The sequence below is a fragment of the Vulpes vulpes genome, chromosome 3, assembly GCF_048418805.1.
Source record: "Vulpes vulpes isolate BD-2025 chromosome 3, VulVul3, whole genome shotgun sequence".
Lineage (NCBI taxonomy): Eukaryota > Metazoa > Chordata > Mammalia > Carnivora > Canidae > Vulpes > Vulpes vulpes.
The window spans coordinates 31,355,843-31,377,157 of NC_132782.1; the positions used below are offsets into that span (position 1 = coordinate 31,355,843).

A 21,315-nucleotide genomic window follows, 5' to 3' on the forward strand; every position below is an offset into this window, starting at 1 on the left:
AAATAAATAAAATAAATAAAAACTGAATCAATAAGTTGCCCCTGAATCCCTTAGAGGCAGCCCCCTCGAAGCTCATAGTTCTTTTTTTTTTTTTTTTTAATTAATTTTTATTGGTGTTCAATTTACCAACATACAAAAAAACACCCAGTGCTCATCCCGTCAAGTGTCCACCTCAGTGCCCGTCACCCATTCCCCTCCAACACCCGCCCTCCTCCCCCTCCACCACCCCTAGTTCGTTTCCCCGAGTTAGGAGTCTTTATGTAGTGAAAGGGAAGCTCATAGTTCTTAAGCTCTGCAATATGTACGCGCCAAGTGAAGCGTATCGTTGGAGCCAGAAAACAAGTCCTATCACATTGATCACATCAATGCTGTGTCTATATTCTCTGATTAATAGGAAAGAGGATGCCTTTTTGCCTCTAAAATTAAAAATGTGTTTCTATTTTCTTCAGGGTCCTACTGGTCCCATCGGCCCCCCTGGCCCAGCGGGTCAGCCCGGAGATAAGGTAACGGGGACTACCTAGAAACACACACACAAATGCCCCCGGCTTCTTCAGACGCAGAGCGATATCGTCTTCCTCTTTCTTCAGGGTGAAGGTGGTGCCCCCGGCCTCCCGGGCATAGCTGGTCCTCGCGGTGGCCCCGTAAGTGAGAACGAGGCCTCGGGTCACTCTTGCGCCCGCCAGGCCGAGCACTTCCCCAGCAATCCCACCCCAGGACCTGAGTCTCAGCCGTGGGAGACCGTTTCCTTAGGCCAAAGTTCCTAGATCTAAAATTCACGAGAGAGAGTTTTAAGTCACACCTTCTCTCCTAAATAATTCTGGAAAAGATATAAAAAATGGCACGAATAATGCACATTTGTAAGTATTTGTTAAACCTGCAGGATCTTTGCCTGAGGCACCTTCTAGATCTAAAATCCTCTGCCTTCAGGGTCTGCAAGGACAGATACGGAGTAAATGGCTTTAATTAATTAGTTGACCGATTTCTCAATTAACACTTTTACTATATTTTTAGATTCTCACATGTTTTAGAATTACAGATCGCATGTGTCAGACACTTCCGAATGCTCAGGTTGCTTTCCCGGCAAATAACCGTCACAGCCGGAGGGCTCTGGGGTGCGCCCTCGGCGCCCCGTTGAGGAGCGGGGAGTCTTCCAGAAGCCACCCGTGGAGGCCACCGAGCGGGTGTGGCGGGCCGCGTCCCGTGGGAAGGGCACCAATGGGAGCGTGTTTCCCCCCAGGGCGAGAGAGGTGAGCACGGCCCCCCGGGACCCGCCGGCTTCCCCGGAGCTCCTGTGAGTACCGTCAGGGTGTGGGGCAGGCCCGGCCGCTGGCGCCTGGGCCCCGGGCCCCTCGGCTGCTGCCCGGCTTTCCCCCCTTCCCCTGGCGGGCGGGGATGGGAACACCTGCCCCACTTATGGGAGGCGGGGGGCGCCCCGGGTGAGCACGCCCTGGAGATGTTCGATGTCCCCCTGTTGCAAGACGATACAATCAAAACACGCTCGGCCTGGCCCTTCCCGAGGGCCCCCCGCGCTCACCTGCCCCACAAGTGGCGCCTTGGACCTCCCCCGGGGAGGCTTCCCTTACCAGGCCGTGGCCTGTCTGCCGAGAACCTTCTTTCCCAATCGTATGGCACCGTCCTGCCCCCCCCCCCCCCCCCCGAGAATTCTAGTTTCTGCAGAAAAACTAGGACGAGCCGCGGGCACGGTGAAGGCCGCGGCTCACGGGCTGTCGTTTCCCACCTCAGGGACAGAATGGCGAGCCCGGCGCTAAGGGCGAGAGGGGCGCCCCCGGCGAGAAGGGTGAAGGAGGCCCCCCCGGAGTGGCAGGGCCCCCCGGAGGAGCCGGGCCCGCGGTGAGTACCCTCGTGCTGCCCCACGGCTGCCCCGGGCGGCCGGACGCCAGGCCTCGGGGGACGGGCCCGGCCTCAGGGAACCGGCCCGAGCTGTCCTGGCCACTCCACAGTCCCCGTCGCCTTGAGATCGGTTTGTCATGCACTGGGGGGCCTGGGGTAGAGGGTCGCCACGCGGCTTCGTCAGCGCACCTTGGCCTGGAGGAGCCCGACGGTGACCCGAGCAGGGGCACGACTGATGGTCACATAAGCAGAGCCACCGTTTCTTGGAGGCTTAGTGCTTCTTTCAAGTTTTGACCTTGGTGGTTTTCTGATGAATCATTTCTACCTCCGTTCCATCCAGGGTCCCCCCGGCCCCCAGGGTGTCAAAGGTGAACGTGGCAGTCCCGGCGGTCCTGTGAGTATCGGGGCTCCGGCCAGCGTCCCCCCCACTACGCAGAAGCACTGCTCAATTCCCATCCATAGAAAAACTGCCTTGAAAGTGCTAGACCCCTCTCGGGGGATCCCGAACAACTACAACCCCCCAATCACATAGGTTCTGCGTAAATCCCAAAAGGAAAAAAACAAACCGTGAATGATCCCAGGGTGGAAAACGGATCCCATTTCTTATACTTTATATGTGTTTTTTGTACTTGATTATTCATCCTGCTTGGCTTGTGAAATTCAAAAATATGTTGTCATTTCCCAGGGTGCCGCTGGCTTCCCTGGTGGTCGTGGTCTTCCTGGCCCTCCTGGCAATAATGTGAGTTTTTTTCTTAATATTTTTTCTTTAGTCCATAAAGCATAGTCACATATGCGTAGGATGAGAAACTTACCCGTCGCTACTATTCTTTGTATGAAATCCCATGTAAAATGCAGGTAGAAGAGGGAGATAAAGGAGGGGAGAACCATTCATCGTTCCATTGCAAACTACTCAAATTTCAAAAAATGTCCTTGTAGGGTAACCCAGGCCCCCCAGGCTCCAGTGGTGCTCCAGGCAAGGACGGGCCCCCCGGTCCACCCGGTAACAACGGCGCTCCTGGCAGCCCTGGGGTGTCGGGACCTAAAGGTGATGCTGGCCAGCCTGGTGAGAAGGGATCGCCTGGCCCCCAGGGCCCTCCGGTGAGCGGCTCTCTTGCTCTACCGATCGACAATACCGTTTTGTTTTTAATTATGGATTCACCAGAGGAAAACACAGTCACATAGAGAAGGACCAAGCCTTTATTATTTGCTCAACAGGGAGCCCCAGGCCCTCTCGGAATTGCTGGGATCACCGGGGCCAGGGGTCTCGCGGGACCACCAGGCATTCCAGGTCCTCGGGGAAGCCCAGGCCCACAGGGCGTCAAGGTGAGCGTGGCCGTCTTTCCCTGCACCCGGTTTCCTTTGACAGCCCTCGGACAGCACTAACAGTAGCCAGTGCGCAACGGACACGTTTTCCTGTAAAAGATGCAAATTCTTGATATTTTCAGGAAGCATGCGTAGTATCAAAAGGCCGCAGAGCAAAAACAATGGACGTCGTAGGGCAGCCTCGAACGTAGACACTAATAAACTGGTATCACAGCAAATATCCTGCCACCTCGAGTACCCCTGCTAGGTTGTGAGCATTTTACTTTGCTGACTGTCCGTTTTAAAAAGGGAGATTTTAGGTAGTTTTAGGAACAGATCCAATCGACCTTTAATAAAACAAAGTTTTGGGGATCCCTGGGTGGCAGCCTTTGGCCCAGGGCGCGATCCTGGAGACCCGGGATCGAGTCCCACATCAGGCTCCCGGTGCATGGAGCCTGCTTCTCCCTCTGCCTGTGTCTCTGCCTCTCTCTCTCTCTCTCTGTCTATCATAAATAAATAAGTAAATAAATCTTTAAAAAAAAACTTTAAAAAAATAAAATAAATAAAAGTTTTTCCTTGAAAAATAAGCACATCTCATAACATATTAATTGATTGTTAAAGTAAGTTTTAAAAAGCTTAAATATTTTTATAAAGTAAAACAAAAAAAGATAAAATAAGTCAAAGTAAAATGTCTTTTATTTTATTTCTTTGTGTGCAGGGTGAAAGTGGGAAGCCAGGCCCCAGTGGTCACAACGGAGAGCGCGGTCCTCCCGGGCCCCAGGGGCTTCCCGGCCTGGCCGGCACAGCTGGTGAACCTGGAAGAGACGTAAGCACCAGCTCTTGGGCAATGTCGGGCTGTCCAGGCCGTACCTGGTCACTTATTTAAGCAGCGGTCAGGCCGTGCCCTCATGTCAGGAGCGTAAATATTGCCAAAGCTCCCCTTGTTTCTTAAGGACAGATCCCCCTTCTGTGACAATTTAGAACGATGCTAACTAATAGTTACCAGAGATTGTGACGGCGAAGGGTGAGCTCTCCAGGGGAACGGAGGCCCGGGGAGCCTTTCCCTAGATCGCAGGTTTCCGTTATCAGCTTATGTCACGGTTTCTCCAGCTTTTGTCGCCTGTGTCCTAAGGGTTTTCTCAGACGCCTTTCCCCGACCACGTCCCCTGTCTCCCATGGGGGAGACACACGGGCCAGAGGCCTCGGCCTGCAGCCCCCCCATGACCGCCGAGGGCCACAGGCACCGCAGAGCTGAGCCACGGGGTCCTGGGAGCACCCTGTCGTCCTGAGGTCATGGGTGGGCCCGGGCTGACCTGCCCCCTTCTCTCCTCCAGGGAAACCCAGGCTCCGACGGGCTGCCAGGCCGCGACGGCGCTCCGGGCGGCAAGGTAGGAGCAAGCGCCGAGTGGGCGGCCTCCCCCGGCCCGCGGCTGCCCCCACTCGTGGGCACCACTCACGTGTGTGCCCTCCGCAGGGTGATCGTGGGGAGAATGGGTCTCCTGGCGCCCCGGGCGCCCCCGGCCACCCCGGCCCCCCCGGCCCCGTGGGCCCTGCGGGGAAGAGCGGCGACCGAGGCGAGACGGTGAGTTTCCTGTGCTTCCCCGTCTCCTCCGAGGGCCCGGGGGTGGGGGGAGCAGGGTGGCCCACATGCCAACCGAACCACCTGCCATCGTTTCTTTGGGTTTCCTGCAACTTGTCCCTCAGGCGGCTGTGCTGTTTTAGAAAAGGGCTCTGGTACTTTCGGGGCCCGAGCCCACGAGGAGCCACCACGGCTCCTCGTGGGCCGTGGCCGTGGTGCCTGGAGGGGCGAGGCCCATGTGGCCTCATCAGCCCTCCCGCCCGGGCCATGCCGGGGAGCCCGGAAAGCACCGACAAGGACAAGGTGACCTGGACTGTCACCTTGCCCCCGACGGCCCACGACCACGGCATGACCACAACACTGACTCTGAGCGAAGGCAAAGCTTTCTCAGTGACCCGCGATCGCCGTGTTTTTGTGTTCACACAGGGCCCCGCTGGTCCCTCCGGCGCTCCTGGTCCTGCAGGCTCCCGAGGCCCCCCTGTGAGTGGCTCTGCTTCCCCTCACCCCGCGGAGGGACATGCGCCATGCCCTGGCGTGTTGGGAGGGGGGTGGCAACACCCACCGCCGAGGAACAGAACTGTGACTTCCTTTTGCTGATGCGGAAAGCAATTCTGAATCTAAAAGCTCCTTGGGGCCGAGGACCCACATAGCAGTTACTGGCATTTCGTGGGATTATTAGCCCCACGTGGGAACTACCCGAACAGTCCCCATAGCTGCACGCGTGGTGCCGGCGGGAGTTCCCACTAGCAGGACGTCCCCGATGGCCAGCTGCTCTAGGTCCTGTTCTGTTTTCCCAGTGTGTGCCCGTGTTCTTGACCTTGACTTGAAATGTGTCTGTAAAGGGTCCCCAAGGTCCGCGCGGTGACAAAGGTGAAACCGGTGAACGTGGCCTTAACGGCATCAAAGGCCATCGAGGATTCCCTGGTAACCCAGGTGCCCCAGGTTCTCCGGTAAGTGCATCGGCTTTGTCAGCAAATCCCCTCCGGTGTGTGTGAACTGCAGAGTGAGGCAAGTCTGAGAGACCAAAAGGGGAAGACTGCTCACCTCTAGAAGTGTGTGCAAAAGGAGGTGAGCGTGGGTTCGAGGGCTGTTCGAAAGAGCTGCTGGCATGAGGCAACGGGGAGATTAAGGTGAAGGGAAATCACACTCCGTCACCCTCCCTGTGGCTTTTATTTGATGTTGGATGCACAGTCTCCTACATCTCCTACAAGTCCCCATTAATACTGACCCTTCTTTTCCTCACAGGGTCCTGCTGGCCACCAGGGAGCAATCGGTAGTCCAGGCCCTGCAGGCCCCAGAGTGAGTAGCACGGAAAGAGATGGGCAGACCCATGTTTTTAAGATGTTCTAGCAGAAAAAAAAAATAATTAATTAATTTTAAAAAATGTTTGGGGATCCCTGGGTGGTTCAGCGGTTTAGCGCCTGCCTTTGGCCCAGGGCGCGATCCTGGAGTCCAGGGATCGAGCCCACATTGGGCTCCCGGCATGTTGCCTGCTTCTCCCTCTGCCTGTGTCTCTGCCTCTCTCTCTCTCTCTCTATGTTTATCATGAATCAATAAATTAATAAATAAATAAATTAATTAATTAATAAAATTTTTAAAAATGTTCTAGCAGAAAGGTATTCTAACACTGTGATCTCATGATCATCTTTTAGGGACCAGTTGGACCCAGCGGACCCCCTGGCAAAGACGGAACAAGTGGACATCCGGGTCCCATTGGACCACCAGGCCCTCGAGGTAACAGAGGAGAAAGAGGATCTGAGGTAAGACATGACTTACAGATACGTGTACTTAGTGTGCGACAGCCCTCGCTTTTCAGAAACACTTGGTAAGATCGGCCCCGCGAGCCAGCGAGTGAGGCCCAGTACAGGCATCCCCATAGTGTGGCAGATGAACAGGGACTTGGAGGCAGTGTCCGGCTCAGTGAGGCTCCTCCGTTGGCCTGTAGCAACCAGGGGGGAAAGATCGTGCCCACGGTTTGCTCAGAGAGCAGGTGGGTCAGAATAAGGACGAAGCCCGATTAAGCAAAGTCTCCCAGCGCTGCTGTCACGCTGGAGGCCTCACGGTCACGATCATCGTGCCGGCAAGTGTGTGGCCCACCTTCTCCAACAGCTCCCGTGGCTCCTCCACGGCTGCCAGGGCCGTCATTGCCGATACCTTCCTGTCGCACATCTCTGGTGTAGGTGCAGTAAGAACCTCTTCCCCACAAGTTACATGTCTGGTCGTTGAGACACAAGTGAGTGATCAGCCCAAAGACACAAAGCCAGTGACAAAAGTGGGATCAGAATCTGGGGGTCCTCGTCAGATTCCCTCTGTCCCGTCAGAGTTAGAGGAGTTGACATCGTTTGTTGCGAAGGAAGTAAGATAGGGTACAACGTGTGCTCCGGCTCCGCTGATTTGTACACAGTGAACCTCACGGTAACGAGTCTATTATAACCGGTTATCATTCGGTCACAAAACAAATGGACCTTCCTTGAAATGATTATGATGACGTATTGATTGTTTGTGATGCATTTTATCAGCTTAGCAACACACCCTTCCAGCGGAGAACGGGTCCCCCATGACGCCTGTGCTTCCCGCCCTAGGGCTCCCCCGGCCACCCAGGACAGCCGGGCCCCCCCGGGCCTCCTGGCGCCCCCGGACCCTGCTGCGGTGGGGGCGCTGCCGCCATGGCTGCTGCTGGAGGGGAGAAAGCTGGCGGGTTTGCCCCCTATTATGGAGATGAGCCAATGGATTTCAAAATCAACACCGAGGAGATTATGACTTCGCTCAAATCCGTCAGCGGACAAATAGAAAGCCTCGTTAGCCCCGACGGGTCCCGCAAACACCCCGCTCGGAACTGCCGGGACCTCAAATTCTGCCATCCAGAGCTCAAGAGTGGTGAGTGGAGGGGCTCCCAGCCTCTGGCAGGGGGTGCAGACACTGCTGTCGGGGGACGGAGTGGGGGGAGCACCTGCTGGGGGAAGGACACGTCCCATAGCACACGTAGCGCTCACAGGACGTGGGTTGGCTCGAATCCACTTAATGTTTTAAGCAAGCAGACACTGCAGGTAAACAAAATGTGACATGAATAACCAAAATAGCCCAAACGTATGAAAATTCCTGGACAATTTTGTAGAAATTTTCATACAAGTCCTAGTTTGCTCTATTCCTGCATATCAACCCCAAGCTGTCTGAGTCATAACGCAACCTGGATCCCTGCGTGTTCAGATAAAATTTATATAACTTGATACAGACATGATTTGCGGTTTAACTTTTGCAGTATTTATCGAATGGGATTAATTGTGTGATAAATCTAATTATTAGCTTTTTTCATATTAAATGAAAAATCCCAGACTCCTATAAAATTAAACCAAATATCGGTAATGCTGTAAGATACAAGAATATACTGGGTTAATCCTTTCTGAAAGGCAAAAATTACTGGAGGCTCTCAAATACCTTGACGTGGGACATTGCCTGTGTTAGGAGTCATTTCTGAAAACTACTTAGGATAGAGAACAACCATCAATCACAGGGACTTCGGGTTAAACCCAAAGGCATAAATATAGATTAGACGAAAAGCTTACATTATTTAGCAAGACTGCACTAAATAGACAATCATCTTAAAAAGAGGGAGAGATTTCAATGAACACAATCCACCAACCAGAGTCTCGGCCTAGTATCATCAGCCTTGTTCAGTATCAAGAAGTTGTATTTTACTCCAGCGTTTTTTAACCCTCGTGGCTCATTCTGAGCTTCGCAATCCCAGGGAAAGCTCATTTCATTTAATATGAATCCAGGGAAAGCTTCACGCTCTCCTATAAAACACAAGCACACTGCAAGCCGCCTTATGAATGGGCACAAACAGGGACACCAGCGAAGTCACTGTGGCCCAAACTCCACGGCTACGTGTATAACCAAGTCCCGTTATTCTCTCTCGCGACTGTTCAGGAGAGTACTGGGTTGACCCCAACCAAGGCTGCAAGTTGGATGCGATCAAAGTATTCTGCAACATGGAGACCGGGGAGACGTGCCTGAATGCCAGTCCCGGGAGCGTTCCCCGGAAGAACTGGTGGACAGATTCTGGTGCTGAGAAGAAACATGTTTGGTTTGGCGAATCCATGGATGGTGGCTTCCAGGTAATAAAGAATATACCTTTTTTTTTTTTTTTTTAAGTAAGTCATTCCTACTTACCTGACTTTTTTGGTTCCTCCTAAATCGTTCATCACAAAGCTAAGTTAGAAAAAAAAAGAAAAAGCTAAGTTAGTTAATAAACAGAGGAGCCCAAATGGTTTTATATATTCGGGCGATACCTTTATGACTTTTATGACTTCTCTCCCAAAGCGAAGTTAGATCGAATTATTCTTTGTACGCACCCACCTTTCTCTCAATTCTTGACACCTTTGTTACTGTAGAGCTATATGTCATACATGCAGTGAAAACATATTCAGATGTAAAATATTCATACGTAAAATACATGAAGCACCTATGGTACGATGACCATACTACCGAGCACGAATCCTCAGGACCTACGGTTGCACCTAAGATGTCTGATCCCTTTTGTTTGTCCCCATCACAGTTTGGCTACGGCAATCCCGAGCTGCCTGAAGACGTCCTCGACGTCCAGCTGGCATTCCTCCGCCTTCTCTCCAGCCGGGCCTCCCAGAACATCACGTATCACTGCAAGAACAGCATTGCGTACCTGGATCACGCCAGTGGGAACGTGAAGAAAGCCCTGAGGCTGATGGGGTCAAATGAAGGTGAATTCAAGGCTGAAGGAAACAGCAAATTCACATACACAGTCCTGGAGGATGGTTGCACTGTAAGTAATAACATTTTTTGAAGCACGGATCACAACGATCTCAGCATTTCTAGTTTAAGCACACTGCTGTGAAAAGAACTAAAAAAAAATACCGAGGGCGAACATTTGGTGTGAGTTACATAGAATCTACTGATTCGTTGCAGGGGATCTTAAATACCCCACACACGAGATATCGATCTTCTCAACCTCCAGGTGAAACTAACTGAAATCAATAGAAATTTTAATTCTTAATATAAACTTTATCAGACAATCTGGGTGGTTACTGTACGTTCTGCATAACAGTTGTTCATCTGGAGTCGATCTAAAATCTCTGCTCACTTTTTCACGTTAAAGGTTAGCTTCAGATCTATTCTTCGTTATCATTTATAAACAAAGGGAGACTTTGCTTCTAATATTAGCAAATTCCATTATGAGAGACTTACCCACTTTTCAGTAAACCGATCGTATACCTGGTAGCAGTGACCAGACAGGAGCAGGCCTCCTGAGACTCTCTGCTGGGTGTACCTAAAGCTCTATAAGGCTCTTGGTTAACAATATGGTTTATTAGGCACCTGGGTGGCCTAGTCAAGTGTCCAACTCTTGACTTTGGCTCAGGTCATGGTCTCAGGGTTGAGGTCAAGGCCACCGTGGGGCTCCGCACTGGGGGTGAAGCCTGCGTGAGATTCTCTCTCTCTCCCTCTTCCCCTCCTCCTTCTCCCCTCATGTGCACATGCTCTCTTTCTCAGTCTCTAAAAAAAAATAAAATAAAATAAAATAAATATATATAAATATAAATATGTTATATATTTATAAATAAAATAAATATATATAAATATATAAAATAAAGTATATATTTTTATTAAATATATTATAATATATATTATAAATATATATAAATATATAAATAAAAATATATAAATATGGTTTATTACCCGGGGTGATTCTAGCTTTAAAATGGAACGGGTCTCAAATGCATGGAACATAGCCAGGGAAGTTGGCACCTCCCTTAGAGCACACTGGTTTTTTAAGCTTGACCACTCAGAGGAAGTATCTAAGTAATTGTAATGCCATGATCACTTACATTTTTTTTTTTGCTCTTTTTTACAGAAACACACTGGGGAATGGGGCAAAACAGTCTTCGAATACCGAACACGCAAGGCCGTGAGACTACCTATTATAGATATTGCACCCTATGATGTTGGTGGTCCTGATCAAGAATTTGGTGTGGACGTTGGCCCTGTTTGCTTTTTATAAACCAAACTCTATCTGAAACCCCAGCAAAAAATTTCACACTCCATATGTGTTCCTCTCGTTCTAACCTTGTCAACCAGTACAAGTGACCAACTCAATTCCAGTTATTTATTTCCAAAAGTTTTGGAAAAAAGTATAATTTGGCAAAAAAAAAAAAGATACTTTTTTTTTTTTTTGCTGTTACACCAAATACAGTTCAAATGCTTTTTGTTCTATTTTTTTACCAATTTCAATTTCAAAATGTCTCAATGGTGCTATAATAAATAAACTTCAACACTCTTACAATAACACTGTGTTATATTCTTTGAATCCTAGCCCATTTGCAGAGCAATGACTAGGCTTACCATTAACAGATAAACCTTTCTTTCTGAAATAGTCAAACATGAAATTAGAGAAGACCTCCCTGTTTCAACTACCTCAACCTGGTCAGAAATACAGATGAATTCTAGAAGTCCTGGAAGATGAAAAAAATCATATAAATTAGCAATAATTTCCTAAAATATTGGTAAAAAAGTATAGTACGAGAATTTAAAGAAAAAAACTTTTTAAATCTACAATGATTTTAATCTTGGATATCAACTGCTTTTAAAGGTGCTTTTCTCCTTTCTTGTCATTGCTGAAATGGTCAAGATTACCCACATTTGGGAAGGCTTTAAAGACACATGTTATGGTGCTAATGTACTTTCACTTTAAAAACTCCAGGTCAGAATTGTTGCCTTGCATTCAAAACATAAATGCACACCATCTGTACGTGTCTCCGTTCAGAAAATTTATTGCCGTGTCACTTCAGGGGACTCTCTCTCCCTTGATCCTGTAAAAGTCAACAACAACAACAACAACAACAAAAAATTACGGGGCTGCTTTTGTCACAGTAACACAGAGAATGTGCTGAAATTTAACTCTGTAAGCTTGTATGTGGTTGTTGGTCTTTTTTTTTTTTTTTCCTCCAGACACCCATAATAAAATATCATAATAAAACATTCCTGGTTTTCGTCACTTTTCGTAGATATAAGAAATGCATGTGTACACGTGAGAACCCTGGTGATCTTGGAAAGACGTACGGAGTTCGAACTCTCTAGCTTAATAAGGCAATGACCTCAAGAATGTGGGGTCATATGCTATGTTCAGAAGAGATCTGATGCTCAGTGGGGACTCTTGAGGATTTTTAGATTGTATTTAATGAAATTCCTGGGGTCTATTGGAAACTAAGGGCATTCTCTTTGAGTCAATCGCTGGAAATTACAACATAGGAAATTCACTTGTCCCCAAAGTGAGAGTGATCAGGGAGGACGATGCTGGTAATTTATTGCAAGGAAGCAGGGTCTGGCAGACTAGACAGTAATATTAAGAATAATCGCAAGTTGGGGCTTTTCTATCACTGCTACACACTGTTCATTGTTCTCTTGGCCCTTTTCCACCATCAAATTTTTCTTCTTTTAGTTACTGTGAGCATGGCCTTGCACGTTTGACTTTATAGTTTGAAGCTTGCTTACTCTCTATGGCTTATACATAAGTATTTTATATTGTATTTTATATAAGTATTTTATATAAGTTTTAGATAACCGAGGAGCAAATATAAATCTTAATTTTGCAGATGGGTAAACTTCAATATAGATCTACATGGGTTTCAAATTCTGTATTTGATTGATGTATAAGTGAGAAATAATAGGACCCCGGGAATTTGCATGGGGTTTTTGAGAGCATTCTCTTCAACTATTCCTCTTTCACGTTAAATTACTTATATATGATTCTCCTTTCAAAAATAAAAAAAAAATCCATCAGTCAGATGTCACGTCAAGACTATTAGTCCACTAAAAAAAATAATAATAAAATAAAATAAAATAAAAAAAGGACAATTAGTCCACTTATCCTCTGTGCTAGAGGCGACCAATGTTAAACTTCTTGTGTATCTTTTCCAGAAATATGGAGAGAGACAGACAGAAAGCCAATTTACATTATGCACCAAAGTTAAATTATCTGGAGTTTTAAATTTAGGCATCTTCCAAGCCAGAAACGTTTGGTCAAGTCTTCCTCATAGTGCATCGCTCTGACATTGGCCCTCCTGCCTCCCTCCTTCATTTATAAGGACATTTATAACACATTGGGTGCAACTGGACAAATAAGAATAATCTGTCCATCTCGGGGTCAGTTGATGAGCAACTTTAATTCTGTCTGCAACCTTATGCCCAAGAACACATCTAGTGTCCAGTGTTACGATGGCCTCGCCAGCCACTTTTGGGGTATGATGTTGACTAGGGCTCTGAATACAAGCATTTTCTTCATTTCTGTTTATTTTATGAGGCTGGGTTCTATAGCTTTCTCGGAATTTCCCCGAACTTTAGACAAAAATCTGTCAATTACTGCTTAAAATAGCCAAAGTTAATTTAGGTTGATGTAACAAAGAACCGTGACTAGGCCAGCAAAAAAATAAAAAAAATAAAAAATAAATAAACAGCAATTGATAACAGCAGGGATGGCAGTGAGAAGTTCAGGGAAACAGAAAAATTCTGGGATCAAATATTTGTACCTTTTAGGGCAAATACAGGGAGATCTAATTTGCACGCAGAGATGAGGACCTGGCAGTCCCTGGAGACAGGACTCATGTCGTGATCACCTGCAATGACTTGCCCGGGAAGCCAAGGCTGAGGAGGGTGAGTGACCTCCACTACATGACGGATATTAAGGTCTTATGAGAAGTTGCAGGACGGCACGTGGGTGTGACGGCTTTATTGCTGACGCGCAGGAAGAGACGGACGAGTCAGATCCCTACCACCTTGGCTTGTGGGGGGGAAGGAGAGCCGTGGCCTTTCCCTGGCTGTGCCAAAATAAATACGTGAACACGAAAAAAACATGCTTTAGAACTCATCTTCTTGCACAGGTTTTAGGTAACTGAAGAGCAGATATAAATCTTAATTTTGCAGATGGGGAAACTTCAATATAGATCTACATGGGTTGCAGATTCTGTATTTGATTGATGTATAAGTGAGAAATAATAGGACCCCGGGAATTTGCATGGGGTTTTTAGGAGCATTCTCTTCAACTATTCCTCTTTCGTGTTAAATTATTCCAGGCATTTAAAATCAGACCCTTGGGGATACCCAGGTGGCTCAGCGGTTTGGTGCCTGCCTTTGGCCCAGGGCGTGATCCTGGAGACCCGGGATCGAGTCCCGCATCGGGCCCTTGGCATGGAGCCTGCTTCTCCCTCTGTCTGGGTCTCTGCCTCTCTCTCTCTCTCTATCATGAATAAATAAATAAATAAATAAATAAATAAATAAATAAATAGATAAATAGATAAATAGATAAATAAATAAATAAATAAATAAATAATAAAATCGGACCGTTTACTTCCCGCCTGCCCTTCTGCCTTTCTTGAAACGCAAGGTGCCTCAGCCCGACTCTCCTCCTCCTTCACTTCCACCGCCGAGTCCGCGCCCAGGATGTGTTGTGTGACAATTAGAAGGTCAACCTCAGGAGGAGCCTACACATAAAAAGAATGAAAAAGTTTAATTGAATACTAGTTCCTAAAATCTAGGCAATACGTGTAGACGTGGGTTCTGAGGCACTAGACAAAGAGGAACCGTGCAACTCAGATTAGACCAAACTCACAGGCATGTGGATGTTAACAGAAAATTCCAGAAAGGCTGTATTGTTGACATGTTGGTTGACTGAACCTGGTCTCAGAGGCAGCGCAAATTAAATGACCAAAGAGATCCGAGGCGTCACGGGGTCCTGCCAGAACGAAAGAACCGAAGCTAGAAGTTGGGGAGGCCCGTCCGGGGAGACCTTGTCAGGATGGGGCGCTGGGGTCGCACGGGCCGACCGGCGGGCCGCAGCCAGTGCCGCTGAAACCCTCCTCGGAAGGGAGTCTCGTCTGCGGACGGAAGGAGAAGGAAACCTGCTGGTGTAGACTTGGTGGTTCCAGTGGGGATGGTGGCGGCGGCGGCAACGGTGCCTATAGTGACGACGTGGCCGAAACGGTTTAGAAAACAAAAAAAAGGCCCTAACTGGGAAGCGCCGAGCCTTGGGTGGCGGCTGGAGGGGAGGCTCCCCTGTTCGGGCCCAGCCGGGTGGCCCGACCGACAGCTGAAGCCGCGCTGAGCGTTATGCCATGTGTTGGCAAATCGACTCCAGTAAAAAAAAAAAAAAAAAACCATATAAAAATGACCAATGGGATCCCTGGGTGGCGCAGCGGTTTGGCGCCTGCCTTTGGCTTGGGGCGCGATCCTGGAGACCCGGGATCGAATCCCACGTCGGGCTCCCTGCATGGAGCCTGCTTCTCCCTCTGCCTGTGTCTCTGCCTCTCTCTCTCAGTCTGTGACTATGATGAATAAATAAATAAAATCTTTAAAAGAAAAAAAAAATAAAAAAAAAATAAAAATGACCAATAATGACAAAAAATTCCAGGGCAGGTGGGAAGGGAGGTGGGTTGAGCCATCGCGCAGGACGTGAGCTGCCAGCCCGACCGCGCAGTGTGGGCAGCTCGAGGAGCCCGCGTGGCTGAGCCGGGGCCGCCAGTGGCCCTGGAACAGCGTGGCCGTCGGGCCTCGACCCGCGAGCCCGGGCTGCTCTGTCCTCTGCTCTGTCTGCTCCGTCCCCGTCCCCGAGGCGCTGTCCGCTGCAGGTCCCCGGGACAGCCCGCAGGCAGCCGAGGAAGGGTGAGGCAAGTGCAGATCCCCGAAGGCACCTGCTAGTTAGAGGTTAAAACCTGGGGTCGCGACTTTACCCCAAACCATCGGGTTTCAGGGCTAAGACTTTGAGGCACAACGGCAGGCAGCCCGCGTGTGGTCACCGGCCTCCCCCTCCCGGCCTCCCCCGGCCTCGGCCGACCTCGCGGCCCACCTTCGCTCAGCACCTTCCCCGAGGGTGACTCCCCAGCCCACACCTGCTCTTGTCCGCGGCCTGGGGTCCTCACCGAAGGCCCCGAATGTCTCTCATGAGGCAAGCGGCGGCCCCGGGGGTCGCTCCACAGGGACGAGCCGGGGCAGAGCTCGGCGGGGGGAGGCCGGCCTGGGCCGCCGGGAGGGCGCAGCGTGGGGCTGGCCGGACGTGTCCCCACAGTGAGCAGGGGTCCTGGTGCTCTGACTCGGGACGGCTGCGGCCACCTGCGGTCGTGGCCTCGGCCCCAGGGGGAGGAGGGGCCGCGGGGATGGGGCTGTGGCTACTCCTCGGGCCAGGGCGGCCCCGCCGGTGACCAGGCCGCGGCCGGGCACCCACAGGCACGGACACGGGGCAGCGGGGACACGGAGGCCGCCCGAGTGGGTCACGACCTCAGGCCAGGTGCCCGCGGCCACCAAGCCCGACTGGCCGACCTGCGGCCCAGGAGCCCGGAGCCCGGAGGGGGCCTCGGAGGCACAGGCCCGGCCCGTTCCCGGCCGAGCAGAGGCCCCGGGCAGGTCCCCGGGCAGGAAGGAGCGACGAGGGGACCGGGCGCGAGCCTGGCGGGGTCCGAGGCCGCGGGGTGAACTGCAGGGGACCGAGGGCAGAGCAGAGCAGCGCCCGCCCCACAGGGCACGTCACCATGGGTTGTGGCCGCTGCGGCGTCACCCTCCCCGTCACCGTGGGAGCACATCGGGGTCCGCAGCCTCAGGGCTGGGCTGTCCCGAGGCCTCTGGGCACAGATTTTAAAGTGTGAGGTCCAGGGGGGCCGTGGGGCCTCCGGGGCCCTGTGGACGAGCCGGGGCACTGCACAACCCCCGGGCGCTCCGTGCCAAGCCCGGGCATCCCCTCACGTCCCCTCGCGCGTCGGGGACCCGGTACGACTGTCTCCACCTCCAAAGGGCAAGTGACAGAAACTATCTTACTTCCTTGTTTTGAATAAAATTGACTTTCTGAGCCTCGAGGGCAGAGTCGCACAGTCCTGACAACACGGTTGGAAGCTGCGGACAAGTAGGAAGGAACGTGGGTCCCTTGCCCGGCCCGGGGCCGCCCCCTGTCCCAGCGCGCCCAAAGGCGTCACCCTGGCCGCCGTGCTCCAAGTGAATTCTTCTCTGATGACAATTTGGCTCCTTTTCTTCCCTTCCCATCTGTGTAGACGTCGTCCGAGGGCGTCATCCCCTGAAACCCCGCAGCGCTGGGGGGTCCCACCCATGGGCACCACCGCGAGGCCCCGGAAGGGGAAGCCCCGCGTCGCCGCAGGGGAACGATGTCGCGGAATCAAGGGGTGCTCACCGCGATGCTCGAGCCACACGTGTCATAATTAAGGTCGTTCGGGGGGATCCCTGGGTGGTGCAGCGGTTTAGCGCCTGCCTTTGGCCCAGGGCGCGATCCTGGAGACCCGGGATCGAATCCCACGTCGGGCTCCCGGTGCATGGAGCCTGCTTCTCCCTCTGCCTGTGTCTCTGCCTCTCTCTCTCTCTCTGTGACTATCATAAATAAATAAATTAATTAATTAATTAAGGTCGTTCGGTTCAGCCATTTCCATTCAGTGACGTTGCTGAGCGACCATTGGGCACCGAGGCCCAGAACCAAGGGCTCGAGACGACGCGAGGAGAACGAGGCACCATGACACTGAGGACCCGCTGGGCCGTCGGCGCGACGGGGCTGGCAAAGGACAAGGGGTCGGCTGCATGCAGGGCGCCTGGGTCCGGGGGAGCACCCACCTGCAGCTCAGCCCGTGACCCTGAGGTCCCGGGGTCGAGCCCTGCACCCGGCTCCCCGCTCACCGGGGCCCTGCTGCCTCTCCCTCATGAAAAGGAGAAAATCTTTTTTTTTTTTTTTAAAGGCTACATGCACAGGGCAGCCTTGGAGGTGGTCTTGAGGGAGCAGAATGTCTTCGGGGAGAAACAGGAAGGAGGCTCAAGGGCGCTACTGTGAAGAAAGGAGGTGCAGAACCGGGGCGGGGCCTTGGCCTTTGAATTTGCCCACTTTTTTTTTTTAAGATTTATTCATTTATTTATTTATGAGACAGACAAAGAGAGAGGCGGACACGCAGGCTCCATGCAGGGAGCCCGACGTGGGACTCGATCCCGGGACCCCAGGGTCACGCCCTGGGCCGAAGGCAGGTGCTAAACTGCTGAGCCACCCAGGGATCCCCAGAATTTTCCCAGTTTTGTGGGGACCTTAGGATTCACAGCATGATGATAAGGCTGGAGGGATAGTCGGGCCCACAGAGCTTGAGTTAATAGTAAGGGCACAGGGTTTTTTGGTTTGTTTTTAAATATTTTTTATTTATTCATGAGACACAGAGAGAGACAGACAGAGCCACAGGCAGAGGGAGCAGCAGGCCCTTCGCAGGAGCCCGATGCAGGACTCGATCCCAGGACCCAGGGTCACGCCCTGGGCTGAAGGCAGCCGCTCAGCACTGAGCCCCCCGGGGTCCACAGGGTCCACCCTGAGGCCCGACCGAGCCCGAGGTCACTGCAGCCGAGTCCCCGGGGGCGTCCGCATGGCCCGGATGGGGGATGACAGCTCCAGGCACAAGGGTGCGGGGAGGGGGCGGCAGGGAGCACCCCACTCAGTCCTCTGGGCGGAGCTTCCTGGGGCACCTAAGGGCGGGGGCTGGCTGGGGAGCTCGGGAACGGGGCTGAGGTCAGGGAAGAGGGACCCTGGGGCTCCTCCCGAGTGACTCCCCGGATTCCCACACTGTCCTCACCTTAAAGCACCTGCAGACTGTTCTCTGGAGGTGCCCGGGGGTGAGCCTGCAACAGGGGGGCCGGCGGGGGCAGGGACCTGGTCCAGGGCCTGGGGAGCCCCGGGGAGCAGGGGGAGCCCCGAGGAGCCCCGAGGAGCAGTGAGGAGCAGGGGGAGCCCCGGGGAGCAGAGGGGAGGCTGAGGGGCAGGGGGAGCCCCGGGGAGTCCCGGGGAGCAGGGGGGGAGCCCCCAGGCACCCCTGCAGCTCCAGGCCTCAGCCCCCTCCTGCGTGCTCCTCCCAGGGTCTTGGGCCGTGGCTCCAGCGTCGGGAGCGGCTCAGGCCCCAAGCGCCCCCCAGGCCCCCTGCACCGCCCTGGGCCGCGTGCTATCACCTGCACCCCAACCTCTTCCCGGGCTAACGGCGCGAACCCACGCGGTGGGCTTCTCTGCGGCTCTGGGACCGCGTCCTCTCCCCGGTGCTCAGACTCTTCCATCAGCACCAACGGGAACCGGGAACCAAGCTCCAGGCGTTGGACCCTCAGACGTGAGGCCTGAAGGTGGGGGACCCGCAGGCACAGGCCACCACCACCCGACCCCGCCTCACCTCTCGGCTCCCTCCCCAGGACTTCGTGCATTTAGCCCTGGAGACAGGCCCCGAGAGGCTGGGCCCACCTGGCGGCCTGTGTGCCCCGGGGTGCTGGCCTGGGCCCCCCCCATACCCCAGGTGCTGATCCGAGCCACCCCGATGCCCCGGGTCCTGGCCTGAGCCCCCCTGCCACGCCCCAGGTGCTGGCCTGAGCCCCCCCCATGCCCCAGGTGCTGACCCGAGCCGCCTTGATGCCCTGGGGTGCTGGTCTGGGCACCCCCCATACCCCAGGTGCTGCTCCGAGCCACCCCGATGCCCCGGGTGCTGGCCTGAGCTCCCCCAACGCCCCAGGTGCTGGCCTGAGTCCCCCCCCCACGCCCCAGGTGCTGGCCTGAGCTGCAGCCCGAGGCCCCCACCCCCCGAGGCACAGGACCACTCGGGGTCTCTCTCTGCCACAGCTCGGCAGTGACCCGTGACCCCACAGGTGGCAACGAGCACCTGCCCCGGGAAGAGGGGCGCTGGAGCCCTCAGTGCTCCCAGATGCACCCCAGCTCCCCGCTCCCCGTCATCCTGGAGGACCTGCTTCCTGCACTGACAGCCGTCGGGGTGGCCCCGGGTCTGTGAGTCCGACCCCCCTCCCCCGCCCAGCTGGGCACCCCCAGCACCTTCCAGGGGCGCCGTCCCCCCCCCCCAGCTGCTGGGGATCCCGCCGCTGGCCGCATTCCCTCCCGGCCCGTCTGTGGGTCCTGCTGCTGGAGTCCACGCCGTCTGACCTCCTCCGGCCTCAGGGGCCGTGACCTGTGACCCCTGCGCGACCTTTCCTCCAGCGTGTCCTGACTAAGCTGTTTTCATCTCACTTCAGAAAGTCCCCCTAAGAATTGTCCCCACTGTCCCTGCCAGGTGACGGCGGGCAGGAACCGCAGGGCACGTCTCACCGGCCTGAACCCCGCGCCCCTGTGCGATGACCCTTCTCTCCCGGGGGGACCCAGATCAAGGCATGGGCCACCCGCAGGAGGGTGCCCCCCCGGCCCGCACAGGCCTGCAGGGGTTCCCTGTTCCTCCGCTACAGCACAAACCGGCCCCTCGCATGACCGGGGTGTCCGAGGCTACGGCCACGCTCCCACCAGAAACCCCGGATCGCCTCCTCCGAGCAGCTGGCCTGGAATGCGTCTCCACGTCCCTGACCTCAAGGCCCTGACGACACCTCCTTGTGCCTCCAGCGGCCTCCTGGCCCCGGGCGGGCCTCTCGCAGGCCTCCCTGCAGTCCCCCAAACAAGCTGCGTCCTTAGGGACCCCACGTCTGCATGTGTGCTGCTCCCCCGGCCAGTCAAGGCCCCTCCTCCCCGACCCTGGGCCTCCCCAGCTCCCCCGGCCTGGGCCTCCCCTCCAGCCTGAGAATGGGCCTCCCAATCCCCCCGGGCCTGGGCCTCTCTTCTTCCCCGGGCCTGGGCCTCCCCTCCACGCCAGACCAGGCCTCCCACACTCGCCGACCCCTGGCCTCCCCTGCTCCCTGATCCCTGGCCTCCATTCCTCCACGACCACGGACCACCCCGCACCCCGAACCCAGGCCACACCAGCTCCCCGGGGCCTGGGCCTGCCCTCCTCTGCGAACAAGGGCCTCCCCTCTTCCCAGAGCCCGGGACGCCACTCCTCCCCAATCCTGGGGCTCCCCGGAACTGGGCCTCCCCTACTCCCCAGGCCTGGGCCTCCAGTCCTCCCCAAGGCCAGGCCTCCCCTCCCCACGAGCCCGAGCCTCCCCTCCTCCCTGGACCTGGCCCCCCCTCATCCCTGAACCCGAGCCACCCCAGCTCCCCAGGAATGGGCTTCCCCTCCTCCGGGACCCCAGGCCTCCCCACCTCCCTGGGAGCAGACCTCCCCTCCTCCCCGAGACCACTCCTCCCCAGCTTGCCAGGAACAGGCCTACCCAGCTCCACCGGGCTGGCCTCCCCCGCTCCCAGAGCCCGGGCCTCCCCTCCTCCCCGAGCCCAGCCTCCCCAGCTCCCAGGGCCCAGGCCTCTCCTCCCAGGTCCCGGGCCTCCTGTCCTCCCATTGACCAGGCTTCCCCAGCTCCCCAGACCCGGGCTTCCCCTCCTCTCCAGTCCTGGGCCTCACTACCTCCCCGAGCCCAGGCCTCCCCTCCTCCCCAGCTCCCGGCAGGACTCTATTCCCAGGTCCTGGGCCTCCCGTCCTGCCATAGAACAGGCCTCCCCTCTTCCCCGGGCCGGGGCCCCCCTCCTCCACGAGCCGGGCCTCCTCAGCTCCCTGGGACCTGGCCTCCCCTCCTCCCCAGGACCAGGCATCGTCTCCTTCCCGGTCCCAGGGCTCTCATCCTCCCCGAGCCCAGGCCACCCCAGCTCCCTGACTCCAGGGGACCCCCCCCTTCTGCCCCAACCCCAGGCC

General features: G+C 54.4%; 1 protein-coding gene across 1 annotated transcript in view; it reads left to right on the forward strand.

Moving 5' to 3' along the window:
- The window catches only part of COL3A1 (collagen type III alpha 1 chain), a 38,857-nt gene extending 27,117 nt beyond the window's left edge, over window positions 1–11,740 (forward strand). The window contains exons 33-51 of the mRNA XM_025988603.2: window positions 450–503; window positions 588–641; window positions 1,238–1,291; window positions 1,744–1,851; window positions 2,192–2,245; window positions 2,537–2,590; window positions 2,788–2,949; window positions 3,067–3,174; window positions 3,872–3,979; window positions 4,488–4,541; window positions 4,628–4,735; window positions 5,159–5,212; window positions 5,575–5,682; window positions 5,978–6,031; window positions 6,385–6,492; window positions 7,315–7,609; window positions 8,660–8,847; window positions 9,288–9,530; window positions 10,617–11,740. Of these exons, the coding sequence (XP_025844388.2) occupies window positions 450–503; window positions 588–641; window positions 1,238–1,291; window positions 1,744–1,851; window positions 2,192–2,245; window positions 2,537–2,590; window positions 2,788–2,949; window positions 3,067–3,174; window positions 3,872–3,979; window positions 4,488–4,541; window positions 4,628–4,735; window positions 5,159–5,212; window positions 5,575–5,682; window positions 5,978–6,031; window positions 6,385–6,492; window positions 7,315–7,609; window positions 8,660–8,847; window positions 9,288–9,530; window positions 10,617–10,763 (2,115 nt within the window). The 3' untranslated portion in view covers window positions 10,764–11,740. The remainder of the gene's footprint in view (window positions 1–449; window positions 504–587; window positions 642–1,237; window positions 1,292–1,743; window positions 1,852–2,191; window positions 2,246–2,536; window positions 2,591–2,787; window positions 2,950–3,066; window positions 3,175–3,871; window positions 3,980–4,487; window positions 4,542–4,627; window positions 4,736–5,158; window positions 5,213–5,574; window positions 5,683–5,977; window positions 6,032–6,384; window positions 6,493–7,314; window positions 7,610–8,659; window positions 8,848–9,287; window positions 9,531–10,616) is intronic.
- The last annotated feature ends 9,575 nt before the right edge of the window (window positions 11,741–21,315 follow it).